The 18,135-nt window shown below is 45.7% G+C and overlaps 2 protein-coding genes across 2 annotated transcripts; one reads left to right on the plus strand and one right to left on the minus strand.

Annotated features, from left to right (window-relative positions):
* Window positions 1-324: 324 nt before the first annotated feature.
* Window positions 325-9,061, plus strand: LOC130526958 (palmitoleoyl-protein carboxylesterase NOTUM-like). The gene is given in 24 exon segments (XM_057034955.1): window positions 325-470; window positions 473-674; window positions 907-959; window positions 1,041-1,136; window positions 1,333-1,393; window positions 1,915-1,973; window positions 2,543-2,645; window positions 2,730-2,921; window positions 3,007-3,104; window positions 3,191-3,338; window positions 3,422-3,469; window positions 4,392-4,445; window positions 4,623-4,667; window positions 5,391-5,585; window positions 6,260-6,312; window positions 6,385-6,480; window positions 6,664-6,724; window positions 6,932-6,990; window positions 7,294-7,396; window positions 7,485-7,676; window positions 7,753-7,850; window positions 8,022-8,169; window positions 8,242-8,289; window positions 8,448-9,061. Coding segments are annotated over 24 exon segments (2,622 nt in total). The 5' UTR covers window positions 325-358; the 3' UTR covers window positions 8,746-9,061.
* Window positions 9,062-9,576: 515 nt separating this feature from the next.
* Window positions 9,577-17,581, minus strand: tmc6b (transmembrane channel-like 6b). The gene is made up of 22 exons (XM_057036825.1): window positions 17,557-17,581; window positions 16,348-16,509; window positions 15,441-15,620; window positions 14,894-15,024; window positions 14,612-14,773; window positions 14,248-14,403; window positions 14,065-14,173; window positions 13,900-13,984; window positions 13,115-13,372; window positions 12,813-13,027; window positions 12,591-12,735; window positions 12,194-12,349; window positions 11,885-12,054; window positions 11,729-11,807; window positions 11,519-11,616; window positions 11,309-11,404; window positions 11,159-11,234; window positions 10,850-10,983; window positions 10,516-10,692; window positions 10,337-10,415; window positions 10,133-10,251; window positions 9,577-10,082 (listed from the first exon to the last, which is right to left on the minus strand). Exons 3-22 carry the CDS (start codon window positions 15,488-15,490, stop codon window positions 10,079-10,081), a joined length of 2,499 nt encoding a protein of 832 aa, XP_056892805.1. The 5' UTR covers window positions 15,491-15,620; window positions 16,348-16,509; window positions 17,557-17,581; the 3' UTR covers window positions 9,577-10,078.
* Window positions 17,582-18,135: the final 554 nt, after the last annotated feature.

Below are 18,135 nucleotides of genomic sequence, written 5' to 3' on the forward strand. Positions count from 1 at the left end.
AGAGCCACAATTGCACTAAATACAATTTAACTCACCGTTGTTTTTATGCGCAAATGTGCAATAATACCGAAATAATTCATTTCTCTATGGCAATGATGCTGCTCATAAATGGGTTGTGTACAATGATGTGGTTTTATTTAGTCTTGTATATGTTTATTCCTGTTTTCTACTTTTATTGTCTATTACCTTTAAAACAAGAAACCTAAGAGGAGTGCACCCTTTTTTTCGTACCAGTTGCAATGACAATAAAGTCATTCACTTGTTTTTCAAAGGTATTCTCCCATCATTACATGAGCAAAGCTTGATGTTAAAAGAACGTGTATTTTTTCCCCGTGTTGAAGTGTGGATTCGGGGTGTAATGAGCTTCTCCGGTGTGTCCCCCGTGCGCTCTTGCCTGCTGATGCTCTTCATCCACATGAGCGCTCCGGTGGAGGCGAAGACAGTTCTCGGAGCTCCGGCTCGAACTCGGCGGCGCATCTGCAGCCTCCGGGGGGAGCAGAGAGCATCCCGCTTGACTTGACCCCAGTGAAGGCGAAAGCGGACGACTTCTTGGCTCAGCTGGAGAACCTGGCGCAGTCGTTGTACACATGCTCCTCACATAAGCTGGATGAAGACATGAGGCTGCAGTTTTTAAAGAACGACTCTGTCACCTGCAATGATGGGTCACCTGCAGGGTGAGTGAATGGCCGTACGTGTGATGTATATTTTGTTACTTATTACCCTCTAAATTAATGGCGTGAAATAGTGAAGATGATGGTGACTTCATAAATGCAAGAAAAAGAAGTTGATATAAAGGCCAAGACCTAAATATATAAGATGGTGGTGGGGGGGGGTGTGTGTGTGTAAACATTTATGTTTATTTGCATGTGTGCATGATAGATTGACAGTGTATTTGTTCGCATGCAGGTACTATATTAGGGAATCTAAAAGCAGCAAAAGGTGGCTGCTGCTGTTAGAAGGTGAGCAAGAACTTAGATACGCACCCTGTAGGAGACCTCCTAGTGTCATCTCCATCCCTCCCTCCTTCTGTGTATGTTTAGGTGGATGGTACTGCTTCAGCAAGCATTCGTGTGACTACAGAATGAAAACGACGAGAGCACTGATGAGCTCCTCCCCATGGCCACAAACCAGAAAAGGTACCAAATACAGATGTAATTTCCTTCTTTTTTTTCTCCTCGATTTTCCTGCAACTCTAAAGGAGGAAAATCAACAGTGGGAAAATACACAGGCGCGAATAATACACCTGAATATACGGCAGTTAGGCAGCTACGCACCAGGCTTTTGTATTTTCAGGAAGCACTATCATCAGTGTGAACCTTCTCTGTTTGACAGGAACAGGAATTCTGTCTCCTAAACCAGAGGAAAACCCTTACTGGTGGAACGCCAACATGGTGTAAGAGCTTGTGATCGTAATTCTCATTTCATTTCGCACACTTGTTTTGTTTTTGTTGTTCTTTGAAACAAGAATTTCATATTTCGTATTACGGGTTCAACTAAAGTCAGTTTTATTCCCGATTCTTAATTTGCACAAATTTAATTTAGAGCAAGTTTATGACGTCAGACTTCTACGAGAAGGATTAAATAACAGAACATTGTAAAACAGAATAGAACAGAGTTATTTTTAGTTGTCTGTAAAAATAATATTTTCAGCTTGTGGTTGTTAATGTGGGAGCAAAATCATCTGTAATTCTGTTATGTTTTACAGAATTAACAATAGAATTTGTAGAATTAATATTATAAGAGACATAATATCCTCCTTTTGGTTTTGCAGTTGTTTGGCTCATTTCTGCACCGACTCATAAAAATATCTGATTCTCTCTACTGTTCTTATCCTTGTTCTCCTTGTTTATTCACCTATCCTTGTTTATTCACCTATCCTTGTTTATTCACCTTCTGTCCTCTGTTGTCTTTCAGTTTCCTCCCCTACTGTTCCAGTGATTTGTGGAGTGGAACCAAACCCAAGACTGAGGACAGTAAGACACTATACACCAAAACAATAATGTTGTTGGACTGGATGAGACTGGAAAACAGTGCTTATAAAATCATTCAACCATGATTATATTTTATTGTCCTTTATTAATGCATCTACACTCAATGACTATTTTCCATCAATTCAGTCATCACCGTTTAAAGAAATAAGCAAAGTTTCTCTGACAGGGATACACACTAATATTTGAGAAATATATACGAGATTTGCATATAAGAATACATCCTCGCTTCTACAACCTGTCTCAGAGCTTTTTGGGCCCTGAAAGGGGGAGCATGTCATGCTTGTGAGGTTAAATAGGACATTGTCTTCAGCTGCAAATCACTTTATCCAACTAGTACAGTCTCCAATAGTTTGCCATCACAGAGCGTCTGAATTGAGTGAACTTTAGAGCGATCCACTGTATTATTTGCTGGACATCACTTTGGGTAGCACGTTTAAAATTTTCATGTAACCTTTAACAATGAACCAAATGGTCAACAGCTCATTTTAGTTGACACAAGCTCATATGTTTGAGTCAGGATTTCATCGTCTATTTTTTATATTCATCTTTAGGCGGGTACGCATTCATGGGCTCTCTGATTATCAAGGAGGTGGTGAATGAGCTGCTGTCAAAAGGTCTCGACAAAGCTAAAGTTCTTCTCCTGGCAGGTATAAGGTCAGTGCTGATAAACTACTGATAACCTTATATACCCCATGACACTAAGACAACGAGAGACAGACTCACTCTTCCTGCCATCAGTGCCGGCGGCGTTGGCGTCTTGGTAAACGTTGACCGCGTGGAGGAGCAGCTGCGGTCTCAGGGTCACCAAGGAGTGCAGGTCAGAGGTTTGTCCGACTCAGGGTGGATTCTGCAGAGGGAACAATACAAACAGGGTGACTGCACACATGTTCTGAGCTGTGGTCCTAATGACATGGTAAAGATTGGCTTCAGGTGAGTTGGCGGGATTTAGGGAAAGATGGGGCACGGATCAGTGAGCGTAGATTTTGGGGAAATGTTGGGTTTTTTTGTCGTTGAGGTATTGGGGAGCTGCTGTGCCAGAGGTCTGCAGACAGAGTCACATTGGAGCAGAGTGGAATTGTTTCTTTGGACCTATAATCTACCCAACCATAAAAAGTGAGTGGAAATCCCTGGAGCTGACCTGAACCATAAATACAGAGGCCCTTGTCTTCCACCTGCGACGTATGTCGTGTCTGGTTCAGGCCCAACGTTTGTGGTGCGGTGGCTGTTTGACCAGGCCCAGATGACGATCTCCAACGTTGACATGACTGGAGGTGTGATTACTGAGGGCCAGTGGAATTATATGCACAGCATAGGCCAAGAAACGAAGACGACAGTACAACATGCACTGTAAGAAAGATTAAAGCACAACAAGCTCAAGTGAGGAGGGGAAAGGGTTAATTTATTGTGTTACTGTGTGTTTTTGTTGGCAGAGCCGTGTTTGCTCCAGCGTGCCTGGCTCATGAGCTCATTACAAGAACGTATGTAAATGGATTCCTTCAATGGAAGGAATATTTCTTTTAGCTTCTTCTTAACTGATCATTTGTTAATTCTATAATGTTGTTCTATAGCCTTACAAGCCTGTACAAGGAGCTTTGTTCACGGTGAAAGTCTTAATTTAAACCATCTTAATAAGTATATAACCTCATCACCCCTTGAAAATTGACCTGATTTTATGAGAAAGCCGAAATAAAAAGTCTCCAGCTGATCAGCGTCCACAGTTCTGACAGGAATCGGGAAGAGACTGTCACGGACGGGTTGATTAGGACCCGAACGCAGGCCAGGACACAGTGGTAAAATGGTCAAACAGCTTTATTTACAGGGGGAGGGGGCACACAAAGAACACGAGGAACACGGAGCACACGAGGGCAGCCCTCCAGGACTGCGGAGGGCGCAGGGAACAGGGGCGGCCCTCCAGGAGACACGAAGCTGGAGCGGCCCTCCAGGAAACACAGAACACCAGCACACGATGAGGAAGACAAACAGACACACTGACGAGACAAACAGACACGCTGACGAGACAAACAGAACACCCTCACAAGACAAACAGATACCCTGGCCCTGACAGGCAGGCACAACCTGCTTAAATAGGCAGCCCGATGTAAATTGCCTACAGGTGCGCCTGCCAGCAGTGCCAGCTGCCACCAATTGTGCCCCACACCGCCCCCTGCAGGACACCGACCGACACAACCCAGAAACCCTGACAGAGACATGGCGCGATGCCTGCGTTGGCTTCTCTTCATTGGCTGCCTATAAAATTCCGAATAGAGTTCAGAACAGTCCGCTCCGCCCTCATGGGTGGCCGAGCCTTTAGCTCGCTGTGGAACTGCAGGAACAACCCACTGCCTTGTAACCGTTTTCTGACTCTTCATCACAGGAGTACATGTTTGCCTGTCTCTGCAGCTACTGGATGAGTGTTCAGGTTGGAGGCACCTCCCTGATTTGGTGCACCCTTCTGTCAATCCTAATATTATAATCTAAAAGACACCAGTGGTTTGTTGAAGGATTATAACTGCTTTAACAACCGTTTGAATCTGCGCTCGTATGTTGCTAATTAAATGGTGAAATAACCCTAAACAAAATGAGTTTCCTTTTTTCCCCTTCATTTACAGTCTTTTATTTCAAATGGTTTAGAGAAAACATGGCTTTGATGCAGACATCAATCATGGATGACTACCGGTAATGACATTTCTTTCTTTATTATTATAAAGGGAGTCGTCCTGTGAGTTTTGGCATGAGTGAGATATCTGGGTGATTGTGGCCACTGTTCACATCACCAAATGTGAACCCATGAGTCGCGATTACGGCCGGAGGCTAAAGACTACAGAAGATAAACCCAGCAGGGTTAAAACCCGTGACTGAATGACCCTGGTGGGACAGGAAGCCTCTTTAAACAGGTTTACTGAACTCCAGTTCGGCTCTGTTTGGGCATTTAGGCGAAAGATCCATGTGTTTGCTCCAATGTTGTCCGAAATTTAAGAAAAAGACCTTTTGATGAAATAAAAACCACAATAAATTTCACTTTTCTGGCTTGACAAAAACAGTTTTAAAAACAGCAAATTGACAAATTAACAGACAGCACACCCTGGGAAAGTCTGAAATGTATACCTCATCATGTCGCACCTACTGGAACTGGACAAATAATCTTCAACCCACAGAAAAACATGGTGGTTAATGGTAAGAAGAAGAAAAGTGAGGCTTGCTGAAACACCTGCCCCATCCTTGAAATCATAACAAGTGATGATGAGCTGACATAGGAACCAGGATGTCCTTTTTAGTGCTAAATAACTTTAAGGCACTCGATCTTTGTGGATTTAAGGACTGAGTTGTACTGTTGCTCCTCCTCCTTCGGGCCACATTTTTTCAGAGGTGTCTATTAGTTCTAAAATTTCCCTTTCATAGCTGCTGCACACTTAGTGGAGGTTGTGGTTTTGTCCTGATGGGTGTTATGAGGAACTGGGCCCTCGGCTGTCTGCTGCTGCCCTTCATCCACGTGATGGCTGCAGGAACACTGAAGGCAAAGGAGACGGACCTCGACATGAAGCTGCACTTTCTGAGGAATAACTCTGTGACATGTAATGATGGGTCCCCTGCAGGGTGAGTGAGTGGCGTTGCCGTAACGATTACTCAGCGCAATGACCGTGAATAAATCTGCGGTAATTAGTTTAACTTGTTTTGCTCTTCCAAGTATAATTCCTAAACCTGACTTTTGAAGTGGCGGGGTCTCTGTTTGGTGTAGGTACCTAAATAACACCAACTAGTTTTACTCTTTTATTTTTACAACGAGCGCAAAACAAACAATCTGGAACTTCTTGTTCTCTGAGGCTGTTGACAGCAAAGACAGTATGTTGTTAAGGCTCAATGTTTGTCTCCATTACTCACTCTTTTCTTCTCACTACCAGTCACGCTGTTAGTTAACTTGGATAATCGAGCAAAAAGGTTCCAGGTTCCAGTCTCCTGGAGCTCAGGAGACTTTTTGCTCCGCAGACAGTTGGAAGTTTTCATGTTCTCAAAGGATAAACTGCAGTCTGGCTTCCTTCCACAGTCGAAAGACACGCAATTGGGTGAAAGGTCAAGTGGTTGACCTTCAGGCTGAATGTGAATGGGTGTTTGTTCATCTATAGGTGTTTCCTGGAGGAAAGGCTGTAACTTGGCTCTCACCTGAAGGCAGCTGGAACAGTCCCTCCCACGGGACCCCATTAAGGGAGCATTGACAGTCATATGCACATGTACATTAAAGATTTACAATCTTTTGCTGTATTCACATATAGGTATTATATAAGGGAATCGAAAGGCAGCCCAAGATGGCTGCTGTTCTTAGAAGGTGAGCATGACCAGAGATACATGAAATGTAGGTGACAAACAGCGTGTGACCTGTTGTACGCGTGTTCTTTAGGTGGATGGTACTGCATCAGCAAGGATACGTGCGATTACAGATTCCAGACGATGAAGACGTTGATGGGCTCGTCCTCATGGTCGCAAACCAGAAGAGGTAGACGAGCAAACTGTCCCCGTGCACCACAAATATGGAGGGGAAAAGAAAAAAATGAGAGGAAATGAATGTTTTCCAATCCCCCAAGAACCCAGACATTTGTCCTTTATTAACATCAAAGTTGTTGTAACCATGACAACGGGATTTTTAACTGAATTAATGTAAGCACTCTCTGTTTCACAGGAAGGGGAATTCTGTCTCCTAAACCAGAGGAAAACCCATACTGGTGGGATTCCAACATGGTGTAAGCACATGTGCCCTTTTTATTTTAAGTTAATACACTTGTGTGTTTTTGTTTGACTTCTTTTTTCCGCTCCTCATATTTTAACACGTCTACCTTGAAATGCAAGGCCAGAGAACGAGGTCGTTCTTTGTGAAGTCGGCCAGAATAATGCATTTTTGTAGAATTTCTGTCTGCAATACACAGCCGGCTGATTCAGCTGTCTTGCAGTTTCCTCCCCTACTGTTCCAGCGATGTGTGGAGTGGAACCAGACCAAAGATGGAGAATGGTGAGAATATATCTGCCCATTTAACGTTGGTTAACCAGTTAATTAGAGAATAATAGGTGGATAAAACCAGAGTGAGAGATGGTGATGTCACCGCATGTCAACCAAATCTGATTTTTCAAAGCTGTTATTACTAAACAGGCAAAAACTCCTGTTCTTTCTGGTGCATTGAAGAATAATTCAGTAAATCCCCGCATGGCCAGACAAGCCAATCTAAACACGCACTGAATAGAGTCATTTATACAAAATAAGGTATTTTGTGGCATTACTAATTAGAAGTGAACAATGTGGTTCTTTAATCCTCAGATGACTTTGCATTTCTGGGCGCTCTGATAATTAAGGAGGTAGTAAAGGAGTTGTTGAGCAAAGGTTTGGACCAAGCTGAGGTTCTGATCCTGACAGGAAGCAGGTCAGCTCTATAAGCATTCACAGAATACACACTCGTTAGTGTGAAATCTCACCCCCGCTCCTCCGGCCTCACCTGTCCCCGTCATCAGTGCGGGCGGCATAGGCGTCCTGGTGAACGTGGACCATGTTGCGGAGCAGCTGCAGACTCTGGGTCACCAGGCAGTGCAAGTCAGGGGTCTCTCTGATTCTGGGTGGATTCTGGACAGGAAAAACTACAAATTCGGTGATTGCCTGCATGTGCTGAACTGTGGCCCCATAGACTCTGTGAAGAAAGGCATCAGGTCGGCGAAAAGACAAAAAGTAGGGCCAAAGAGCCCCCGTAAAATGTGAAATTGATGATATTTTGTTGCTGTCCAGGCAATGGAGAACTATAATGCCAGAGATCTGCAGGCGGGCTCACATAGGAGAAGAGTGGAAATGTTTCTTTGGTTATAAAATCTACCCAACCTTAAAAAGTGAGTCCCGCTGGAAAAAGCAAATTATCACAAAGCAGGTTTTCTGAATATCGCTTTAAGGTGAACCTTCACGAATGAGCATGACTCTGATGAGCAGGACTTAGCTGAGCTTTTCTGAGACGCCACCTCACAGTTCCTGCACAGGTTGTTGTGTTTCACGTGCGCTCTCAGGCCCTGTGTTTGTGATGGAGTGGCTGTTTGACCAGGCCCAGCTTATGGTCTTCAACGTCACTCTGACGGGGCAGCCTTTCCTCCAGGGCGAGTGGAATTACCTGCAGAGCTTGGGAACTGAATTGAAGAGCACGCTGCTTCACGTATCGTAAGACATGAAATCACGCAAGATTGTGCAAAGTCATCTGTTTCTCCTCAACGGTGCTCGTTTATGTTCCAGGGCTGCGTTTGCTCCATCCTGCCTGGCACACGAGCTCATTAACTCAAAGTAAGTTCATACATTCAAGAAAAGCGCATCTGAGTTTTACGTTTTCGAGGTCAGTCATCCACATCCTAAAAACTATACACGGATTTCTCTTTTCTGGTGGTGTGTGTGGAGTATCGTCTGCATTTGACCCTCCGTCGCTCTGTGTCCTTGCTCTGCAGCTCCTGGATAGACGTCCAGGTCAAAGGCACGTCCCTGCCTGCAGCCCTGCACTGCTGGGACCAAAACTTGCAGGGCAACACCCACATCAACGGCAACAGGGCCCCCAGCTGCCCCCAGCATGTAATCGACAGTTGCCTGTGGCCACAGTGCAATCCCACATGCCCACAGATTTATGACCAACAGAGTGGTCAGGAGATCAGCATAGAGCAGTTCCTGGAGTACATGGAAGATGATGTGATGAAGATCGCCACGCAGCAGGGGATGCTGACCAGAGATGAAGAATGGCTGCTGAGCTAGTACATGTTTTGTTCAGCTCGTGATGACAAATAATCATTTTTCTGTTAAATACGCAGGGGAATCAACTTTGTTCCAGGCTTGCTTCGCTCACTTGACCCCTGGGTTGGTACCTCATTAAAATGATGTAGACCACAAACGCATCACGGCCTGAAATGAGCAGCAAACATCAGGGCTGGGACACATCTCTGAAGAAGAAACAACCGTTTTATGAGCTTCTCTGGTCTGGGATCCATGTTTAATCGAATTCCCCCCCCCCCCCCCTCACAGAAAAATGCTAATGTCCCTTTTGAAAAATAAACTTACTCGTTTAAACCACTTTCAATGGTGCGATACACAAGTAGGCAACACACTCATCTCAATCACGAGCGCGTTTTTTGTTCAAACTTAACTTAAACCTCTCTCGTTTTCTCTTATGCAGCTGTTTCTAAGCACTAAAAAGAGGAAAACACACCGATATGATAAAACATAATTTAATTACAAAAGTAAGAAATAACAGTGGTTGCTTTTGCAAACAGCCTCTTGCAGTATTATTGGAACCTTGTCCCAGCCATGTTTATCTACAACATACAGACTGATAAGATTATTTTAAAAGTCTAATCGTTGAAATAAAAATGAATAAGAGTTATAACTATTTGTTCACAGTTGTTATTAAAAGTGCTTCTATGAGAGAAAACCAAGATCGCGTGATACATCAGATTCTTCGTTTTAGCCTTGGTTCATGTAGAATCGCCTGCTGCTCTCCCTCTTTGGCCATTTTTCCAGTTTTATCCCAAACTGAGTTGAGCCAAGAAAAAGATCTGAGGAGGTCTCAACAACTGGAGTCCTACAGGAGAGAAAAAAACCCACATTTTAGCATTTTGCTGTCAAACCTGGCCTGAACTGTCAAGGCCTGGACTCCACCAGACTCCTGAAGATGTGCCGTGGGATGTGGCTCCTGTAGCAGCAGATCCCTTAAGTTCAGAGGAGCGGGGCTCCATGGATCAGACTGGTATATCAAGGGAAAAAAACAGTGTGCAATAACGCTGAGCTAGGTGTTAAAGTAGGAAGAACATCAAGCGTTCATCCCACAGTGGATCCCGGTGTTGTGTGTGAGAGACACACGCACAACCGGGACCAGTTTTGGACCAGCATAATGTCTAGCTGCTGGATCGGACCATGCAGGCCTATTAGTGAGCCTCATCTGCCCGTGATCCTGTCACCAGCTGCTGCTTCATTGGATAAATAGATATCCAGCTTCACGGTTTGGCTCAAATCTTCACACTTTTCCAGTTTTCCTGCTTCTCACACGTCAACTCTGAGGACTGAGTGTTCATTGGCCACAGTGGAAAGACAATCAGTGTTTTTCTCTTGATCTGTCAGTGTATTTGATCAGTGTGTGTAGATCACACCCTGTTTTAACTGGAGCAGCTGAACACACACCTGACGACGCTGTCTTCGATTGGGGCCTCTTCTTTGCTCATGGATAGACTGGAGGCGAGAGATCAGGAACTTCTTGTCCTCTCCTTCCTGAACAAAAAGATGGAGAAAAAAAAGATTTGAAAAGAGAAGTATTACATATAGACCTTAACATACGATCTGTTTGGTTTTTTACATTTTCTATCTGCTCCTGCAGTAAGCTGATGATCTTCCTTTGACCATCCACCACCTGACTATGGAAGTAGATCACAATCCTGGTAGAAAGAAAATCATTTCAAGTTAACAGGCCCAACACCGACGTCCCTTAGATCATATTACGTTCACACTACGCTATGTGTGTCTCTGGAAACTCACAAGAAGATGCCCGCTCCCAAGAACAGGAAGAAAGGGTGTTCCACCAGGTAAGAGTAAGCGTTCGCCAGAACGGACAGGTTCTGGTTGCCTTCTTCCAGTTTTTCGACCCAGCGCTTCCCGGCCTGGAACATAGTTTTGAGCTCACGGAAGGGGCCGCATGATGAGGAGGGTTTGATACTGAAGACAGGAGGAAAGCTGTGAGCGCCAAACTGCAGCCACGGACGTGAAGCAGGCTACAGTCTGATACGTCTGAGATAAACTGCACCATTGTCACTGTCACCAAAATCCGATAAACTACTTGGCTTATCGGTGGGTGTGTACGAGGTTTACATACCTCCACATGGTGTAGGTGACACACACGGAGGCGCCGACGAAAGACGGGAAGCAGAGAAGCGTGATGAAGATGGTGGTCATCTGGCTGACGCGGTAGGGTTTCCTGGGGGCCTGGCAGTTCATCATCACGCTGCTCTGTGGGCAGAACACACGCTGGCTGGGGTCAAAGTTCACCGCTTCCATCATCACAGATAAAATCAAAACGGACGAGCTTCTGTCGCCACACTACTGATTCACGAGTGACGGTCCATTGTGTTGGTGGAATAAATAAAAACAAATACATATACGTAATTGATTTCCTATTAGGTACCTTCTTAATATAGAAGAGTAGTAGGAGTTTCAGAATCTGAACTGCAGGCAGAAGAGGAGTGAAGAGGACGCCCAACCTGAAAAAACCTTCACTGTCATCACCAGGACACACTTGGACTGTGTGCAATGAGAGCAAGAGCGACGTTACTACCAAGCTAGCGTCTGTCCATAGATGAGTTCAAGGACATTTCTGGCAATATCAAACACCGGTCTCCTCCTCCTCCTAAGCACTCTTTCAGAGAACAGCCTGCCGAAAGGAGGAAGTAGATTTTAGTAAAAGACCTGGAAGTAGGACTCAGAAAAATGAGTCAGAAGTCAACCTGGAACCATCGTGCTGTGAGGGAACGCTGAAAGCACAAACCTCCAAAGAAGCTCCCCAAACAAGGTGTCCAGTAGAGTGAAGATGAACTCCATAATTAGGAAACGATAAAGCTCCTGACCTACATAGCTCTCCCAGCACTGGACATTTTTCCAAAAGAGCACAGAGAAACCAATCTGAGTGACATTTGCTCATGGAACCGAGACTGTTCACATTTCTTTGACAGAATATGAATTCAGTAAGTCGTCATACGGTCAGTCCAGAGTCAGCCACCCGACCCAGCCAGTGGTAGCACAGGACCCCCAGTATGCTGACTTTTAACATCAGGTTTCTAAAAGCAAACACAACAGTCTTGTTTTCCGTTTGGAAGTTCAAACACACATGAGCATGGATCAGATCAACTGTCACCTGCTGATGGACACATATGTGCGTACGGAAGGCGACTCGTAGTCTTCCATCCAGGCTGAGAGGTTAAAAAGGCCGGGCAACAGCAGGTTGATAAAGGAAACCAAGACGGGGAGAGCCAGCATGCTGGCCTCTTTCAACAAGGGGTCCTGATGAGACCTTTTCTTCAGGTTCTGTTAGATTAGAGAGAAAGAGTAATGGGTGCTGAGTTCATGATCCTATAGCTATCAAACAACTGCCAGCATTATTATAGGCATCATTCCAGGCTATCCTTCAACAACAGACACAGGCTGAAGTATCATCTCGTCTTACCTGGTGCATATTGTCAGAGAAGTAGAAAATAGAAACCACGCTGGCTGTGGTGCTCCCAATGCAGATAGCCCAAGCCAGTGCATGAACCATCAATCTCCACAGCTTCTGGCCTGCAGTTTTGGTGTCGTCCTTATGACTGACCTCTGCTAGCAGCTCCTGAAGAAAGAGCCAGCAAGAGAGTGCACGAGTGCGTCAGAAAGAGCGAGAACAATCTGACATCTCTGACAAAATGTGAGGATGCCCAAAGGGATCATGAAGCAGTTAGCAGGGAGCTACTGGCTAAATGTGATGGTGTTTTCCAATCCTAAATATTTACAAAGAATCTTTGTTCATCAGAATATAATTGGACATAATTATTACAATACAATTGCAATAAATGCATTTTGTGAGTTCCTACCTTCAGCTGAGTGCAGATATTCTCGGACATGATTTTGACAGACGTCTCCTTAACGACTTTGAAGTCCCAGGAGCAGAAGACCTTCATGGCCAAGACGCTGTGAGACTTGTCAATTCTGAAGCTCCGGCCGAATGACTTTGACATACTGTTGTCGGCACATGCACACGTGCGGTTAGAGTTCAGCCCGTGACGCCGGTGTGGGCGCCATGTGTTTTTCCTTACCTGTATACAAGGATGATGCATGTGATGAAAAAAGACACTCCTATGGTAAAGAAGTACGCCAGTGGCATGTTGTAATGGTGATGATTCGATATGCAGCCCCGCATGGTTCCATTGGAGAGGGAGGTATTGTGATGGCCGCCATCGACCCTGCAGCTCTTTTGCAGTGTGTAGTTAGCGTAGTACCCATAATACATCACGCTGTCTGTAAAATAGCCCTGAAACAGGAGGAAAAATGAAAACTGAGTTTATGAAGTTTGAGTATCAAGGCCCTATGCACAATAATACCACAGCGTGCAACCTACCGCTCCAGTGAGGAGCTCCAGTCCGTAGAAGGAGCGTTTATCTGCAGAGAGATCAGGAGGAAACAGCGCCTGAGGAAGCACCAGGAACGCCCCGGTCACCAGGAACAGGAAGACATTGAAGAGGAGTAAGGTTTTAATGAAGACAAAGTAGGAGAGGACGCCGGTCCCGAACCGGCCGCTCACTCTCTTGAGAGGCACTTGCCACAACTGGAGGGAGTGAAGGAATGACAGCCAGCTGTACCAACCCTGTCTGGCTGCCTAAATGGAGAAAAAGAAAAAAGAAACTATTCTTTAGTCGTGACACAGATACATGACTCGAAACAAAGGTTGAGAGGCTAAAATTAGGGACTCACAGAGCTGTAAACGGTTGAGCAACGCAGCAAGTGCTTTGTTTTGAAGACACCTATTTCCTGTTTTACCCACCGACAAAAATCTTCCCCACGTTTGTTTCCCATTATTAATAATAATACTAATATTAGGATGAAGTCTACGTGCACCGAAAACCTGACTAGAAACTGTCAAACAGCAGGAAAATTCACGACATCATCAAGCCTTATTCAAGACTAAGAAACCTGAGCAAAAGTGGGTTCATTTTTTTCCCACAATAGCAGAAGCTGACAAAGTGAAGAAAAGAAGAACAAGTGTTGCCACACCTACACTTTTACACGTTCTCTGCTTTAGTCCTAGCTTAGCAAGGACTGGACGTACTAGAACAAAAGATCTTTAAAGCCGAATACATTCATACGTATGCGAATTGCAGAGCGTTGGAGATGCAAATGACTCACGATGATGGTGTAATACTTGAGCCGACTGCAACAGTGCATCTGCCCGCTGGCCTGCGTCTGCCTCTCCTTCTGTAGTGCTAACCCCCTGTGGGCAGGAAAAACCCACAGATTCAAACAGCAGCACCAAATCGAAACGGCAGAGGTGAGAAGGGAGAGAGGAGTCACCTGAGATTGCTCTTCTCAGCCACGCTGAGCGGCATCTCTCTCAGCATCCTGACTCTGTCGCTCACTGACAGGTTCTGCAGGTTGTTCACCAGGTGTTCCCTCTTTCTGGCTGTAACACAGAAAACAGTATAGCCACCGCGCTCCCAGGTCCTGCTGCTCGGTCTTATCACAGGCTTTGCTCACCCTCTGCGTCCGTGGTGTCCTCCTCGTTGCCGTAGCCTCGGATGCTCGGCCTGGCGGAACGAGACAGATCTTTGATGGAGGGTCTGCTCTGCCTGCGTCTCCGTAACTGCATGGTTCTGTTGTAATACTGAGAGATGATGGCTCCCCTGTTGCGACCTGACCGTAGAAAAGACCCGACTTTTAACCCTGAAATCTCCATGTAATGACCTCATGTGGTTGTTTGCAAGAGTAAGACCAACAGACAACGGTTGCTTGACAGAAGGATTCGATTTACGTGCTCAGAGGACACGATTTTGGATGCTGCCAGGGTCAAAATTATTCTAACGTCCTTCGTAAACCTTCGTATTTTCACACCTGGACTCACCGATTGTTCGGCTGGGCATGGAGGAGAGGATCCTCAGGGTGGCCGAGGACCATTTATTAGCTATCAGGGGATCTGTCTCATCACCCCCCCATCCAAAATCCCTTTGGTCCTGTTGTTCCTCGCCAGGCGCATGGCCTTGACCGGGCAGGGGATGGACGCTGTCTGAGAGAGGAAGAGGAAGAGAGCCGCATTGAAAATACAGTTTCATGTTCCATCGTGATCACCAAGAGCAGCGTTCAAGTTCTGAGTGACATTTTAAACTACATGATGGCACCAGAATACCTTCAACCTCCTCGGTCAGTTCCCACTGCAGCTGCTGGAGCTCGAAGGCCTCAGACGGAGCCACACTCTGACTATTCTCCGCTATTATCTGGTTAAAGGAGTGGTGAACATCCTCTTCGTCCAGGGGGCTCCTGGGAGAAAGCGTGCACATGAGTGAACCAGTGATGTCACAAGTTTCCTTCTGTGTAATCTTGACCCTGAGTGGCATTCAAAGGGCCGGAAAATGGAAAATACAGCCCTTCCGGTTTTCGGATGTGAACATTCCCTCACACAGATAGGCTGCACGCTAACGTACAAATGTTCACACATGATTATGATCTTAGATTCTGTAGCCAGGAGGACGTAAGCCGTGATTATGTTGGGTAAAGAATGCACCAGAGTGTTGCTGTCTGTCTTTATGCAACAGCAAAGCTTTCAGCTAATCCTGTCGTCTCTGGTTGTTATTGTCCTCCCATTCCTCCTCGCGGCCGCCCCGGTGGCTTTCAAAAGCTAATTTGTTTCCCACAGCAGACAATTGAAAACAGCAGGGAGTAACAGAAAGACTCACTCCATTCCAGCTTCCATGAGGTGGGGGTCAAAGTTAACATTCCGAGCCATTCTTATTTTTCGTTTTAGCTCCGACTCTGGACGTGTGCGTGCCTCCGCTCTTGATCAGTCGACGAGGGTCCACGCCCTCGCCTGCTCAGACCTGCACTCCACACCCACCATGGGATCTTGTTCCTATCACCTGAGAGAGGAGGGGAATAAAAGGAGAGGGTGGGTCCAAAGGTAGTGAGAGAGGTGCGGGCTGAAGGAAATAAATGACAGCCTTCTTTGGAATTCGAACTCCCCGATCGTGTTGCCGCTTGCCAGTAACCGGCATTTGAAAGTAAGAAAGGCTGCACTTGTGGCACACGTCTACAATCAGTGCGACATGATTATAACAGCCCCATTGTGGTGACGGTGGCTCTTTGGAGTGAGTCAGATGGCAGCGTGTCACCACTGAAGGGAATATTCATGACACAGACAGAATGATGCATTGTCAGTGTTGCGCATTTAAAATCAGGTGTTGGGCAAATCAGGCCATTGTCCTATTTCTGTATGACTCGTTATCAGCTCAAGATACTGATGAAATGAAAGCGTGACATAAACACGGGATCCACTTCCTGTTTACATGTACCGCTGAGGCAATATTGCGAACACTCCCTCGGAGACAGCGTACGCTCTTTAAAACAGAAGCTAGTCAGCTGTTACTTCATTCCATGAAATCAACCGGTTTGGCTAAGCCACGGCACCATGTTACGTAGCACAGACAGGAGAGATACACCCCTCAGCTAATCCTCCGCTGGCTCCAGTGTTGCTTAACCAGAAGTGATCTGAGAGGCCCATTTTCCAATAAAAGTCGCCCACATCAGATAATCACCTGAGAAGCCAACGTTTCATATCCATCGGCTCCGTTTTTGACTAAAACGAACCTGCTCGTGTTGCTTGCTTTCACTCTGCTGAGGGTTGAGTTATGCGTGTCATCAATCTGCAAGAATCCCACTGCGGAATCTCCAGATACATTTTCCAGCCTCTGACATCTGCCGACGTGCACGACGTGCATTCAGTTGGATCACAGAAATACTTAAACAGTCCTGTAAACAGGCAGACCGGAGTACAGTAAGGGTGGGACTGAGGATCACTGCTGCCAAATACAATATCCTGGGGCAACAATGAAGGATTGGGAGAGGGGGTGGGGGGTGGGGGGGGGGTGTGTATGGACGTCCAAAAGTTCATTAGCCGAAGAAACAAGGGCGGCCATATGGGCGACTCCATTCTGTAAGAGGGGTGAAGATCTGTGTCGTTCAGATGGCGTGTGAATCACTGACCTTACAAAAACAGACGCCCCCGTAAATAAAGCAGAGAGCAAATACAGTGTGTGTGTGTTGTGTTTGTGTGTGTGTGTGTGTGTGGGGGGGGGGACAAAAGGAACAAAAGGAAAGGGAGGGGTCTACAGGAATTCGTCCAGTCTGAGAGCTGCAGGGTGGTCAGATTATTAATGTGTTGTGGCACAATCAGGGGAAATTTAAAAAAAAATTAAAAACACACTAATGGTGGCAGATAGTTTTAATATGCTCTTTACAGGGCGAGGTAGGGTTTTCCCTCATAATGGTTTCCAGATGTTGCATTAAACGGAGCAGACTATTAATTTGGGGTTTAGCAAAGGGAAGGAAAAGAGGAGCATTAGAACCGAGGCAGGGGTCAGTATTCGATGAGGGCTCACGGTAGAGAGTGTGTTTCCAGTCGACCCCAGTGGGCCCAATACAGTCGGGCATGAATGCAGACAGGTTGTTATTACACTCCGGGGGGGGGGTTAATAAAGCGCTTCTCTGCGCTCAGGGGCCAGAAATGAGGGGCTTTAAGTTGAGGCAAATCGAATAATGAAAGACGAGACCATTCCCACAGTTTTGGCAGAGTTGACATCCAAAGACTGCTGTCGTTACACAGAAAAAGCAAAAAGAGCCGGCAGGAAATCTGCCAAATCGACGCGCTCCACAGCCTGTCAATGATTGACATTTAAGTTAAAATGGGCCCCGACGCCCAGACTAAGAGAGCCGCGGAAGAATAAACCCACATACAGACGCGGAGATAAGAAAATCCGAAATAAATATTGGGGAAAACAACAAGCAGCAGTCACTCACCAGCAGTTGATAAACCCGTTCTACCAGTTGAGTCAAACTTGGCTGCAAGCTCAATGGAGGAAGAAACCAACTCCTCTGCGGGGGGATAGTGCTTCTGCATTCTCAGCACGAAACTTTAAATGTTACAAACAAATGTTTTATAAGACAGACAGTCGTATATCCTGTAATAGCTTATATGGAGGTCTACAATGTCAGCAGACTGTTTCAAAAATAAGTCTCGCAAAGACTGCCGGACGTATTTCTGAACCCTGTTAAACGGCGACACTTGGTTTAGTCCGTACTGGGTCCAGTTCCCCCAATCTGGGCCTGCCTGCATAAATGAAAAAATCTAAAGAAAATGCACCTGAAGTCAGACAGTTCCGCACTGGTTGGGATTTATTGCTCCTGCATTAAAGTTTACATAGCTCCAAAACATATAGTATCAATGGACACAAGTGAAGGACACAGTGCTTTACTTAACAAACAAGTGTGATGTTCAGAGCCTGAGAGCCCACCCAAAAAAAGGTCACCCTTAGTTGCATTTTTCGGTCAAGTTTGGACATAATTTTGCTACAGCAGGAGCAAAAAAATGCTGTTAGG

This window comes from Takifugu flavidus, chromosome 6 (assembly GCF_003711565.1).
Source record: "Takifugu flavidus isolate HTHZ2018 chromosome 6, ASM371156v2, whole genome shotgun sequence".
NCBI lineage: Eukaryota > Metazoa > Chordata > Actinopteri > Tetraodontiformes > Tetraodontidae > Takifugu > Takifugu flavidus.

Coding starts and splice junctions, on each gene's coding strand:
- tmc6b (XM_057036825.1), bottom strand. CDS start 15,490: ATGGCTCGGAATGTTAACTTTGACCCCCACCTCATGGAAGCTGGAATG. Junction 14,774..14,893: donor ACTGACCGAGGAGGTTGAAG/GTATTCTGGTGC, acceptor TTCCTCTCTCAG/ACAGCGTCCATCCCCTGCCC. Junction 11,405..11,518: donor TTTGGGGAGCTTCTTTGGAG/GTTTGTGCTTTC, acceptor TCCTTTCGGCAG/GCTGTTCTCTGAAAGAGTGC.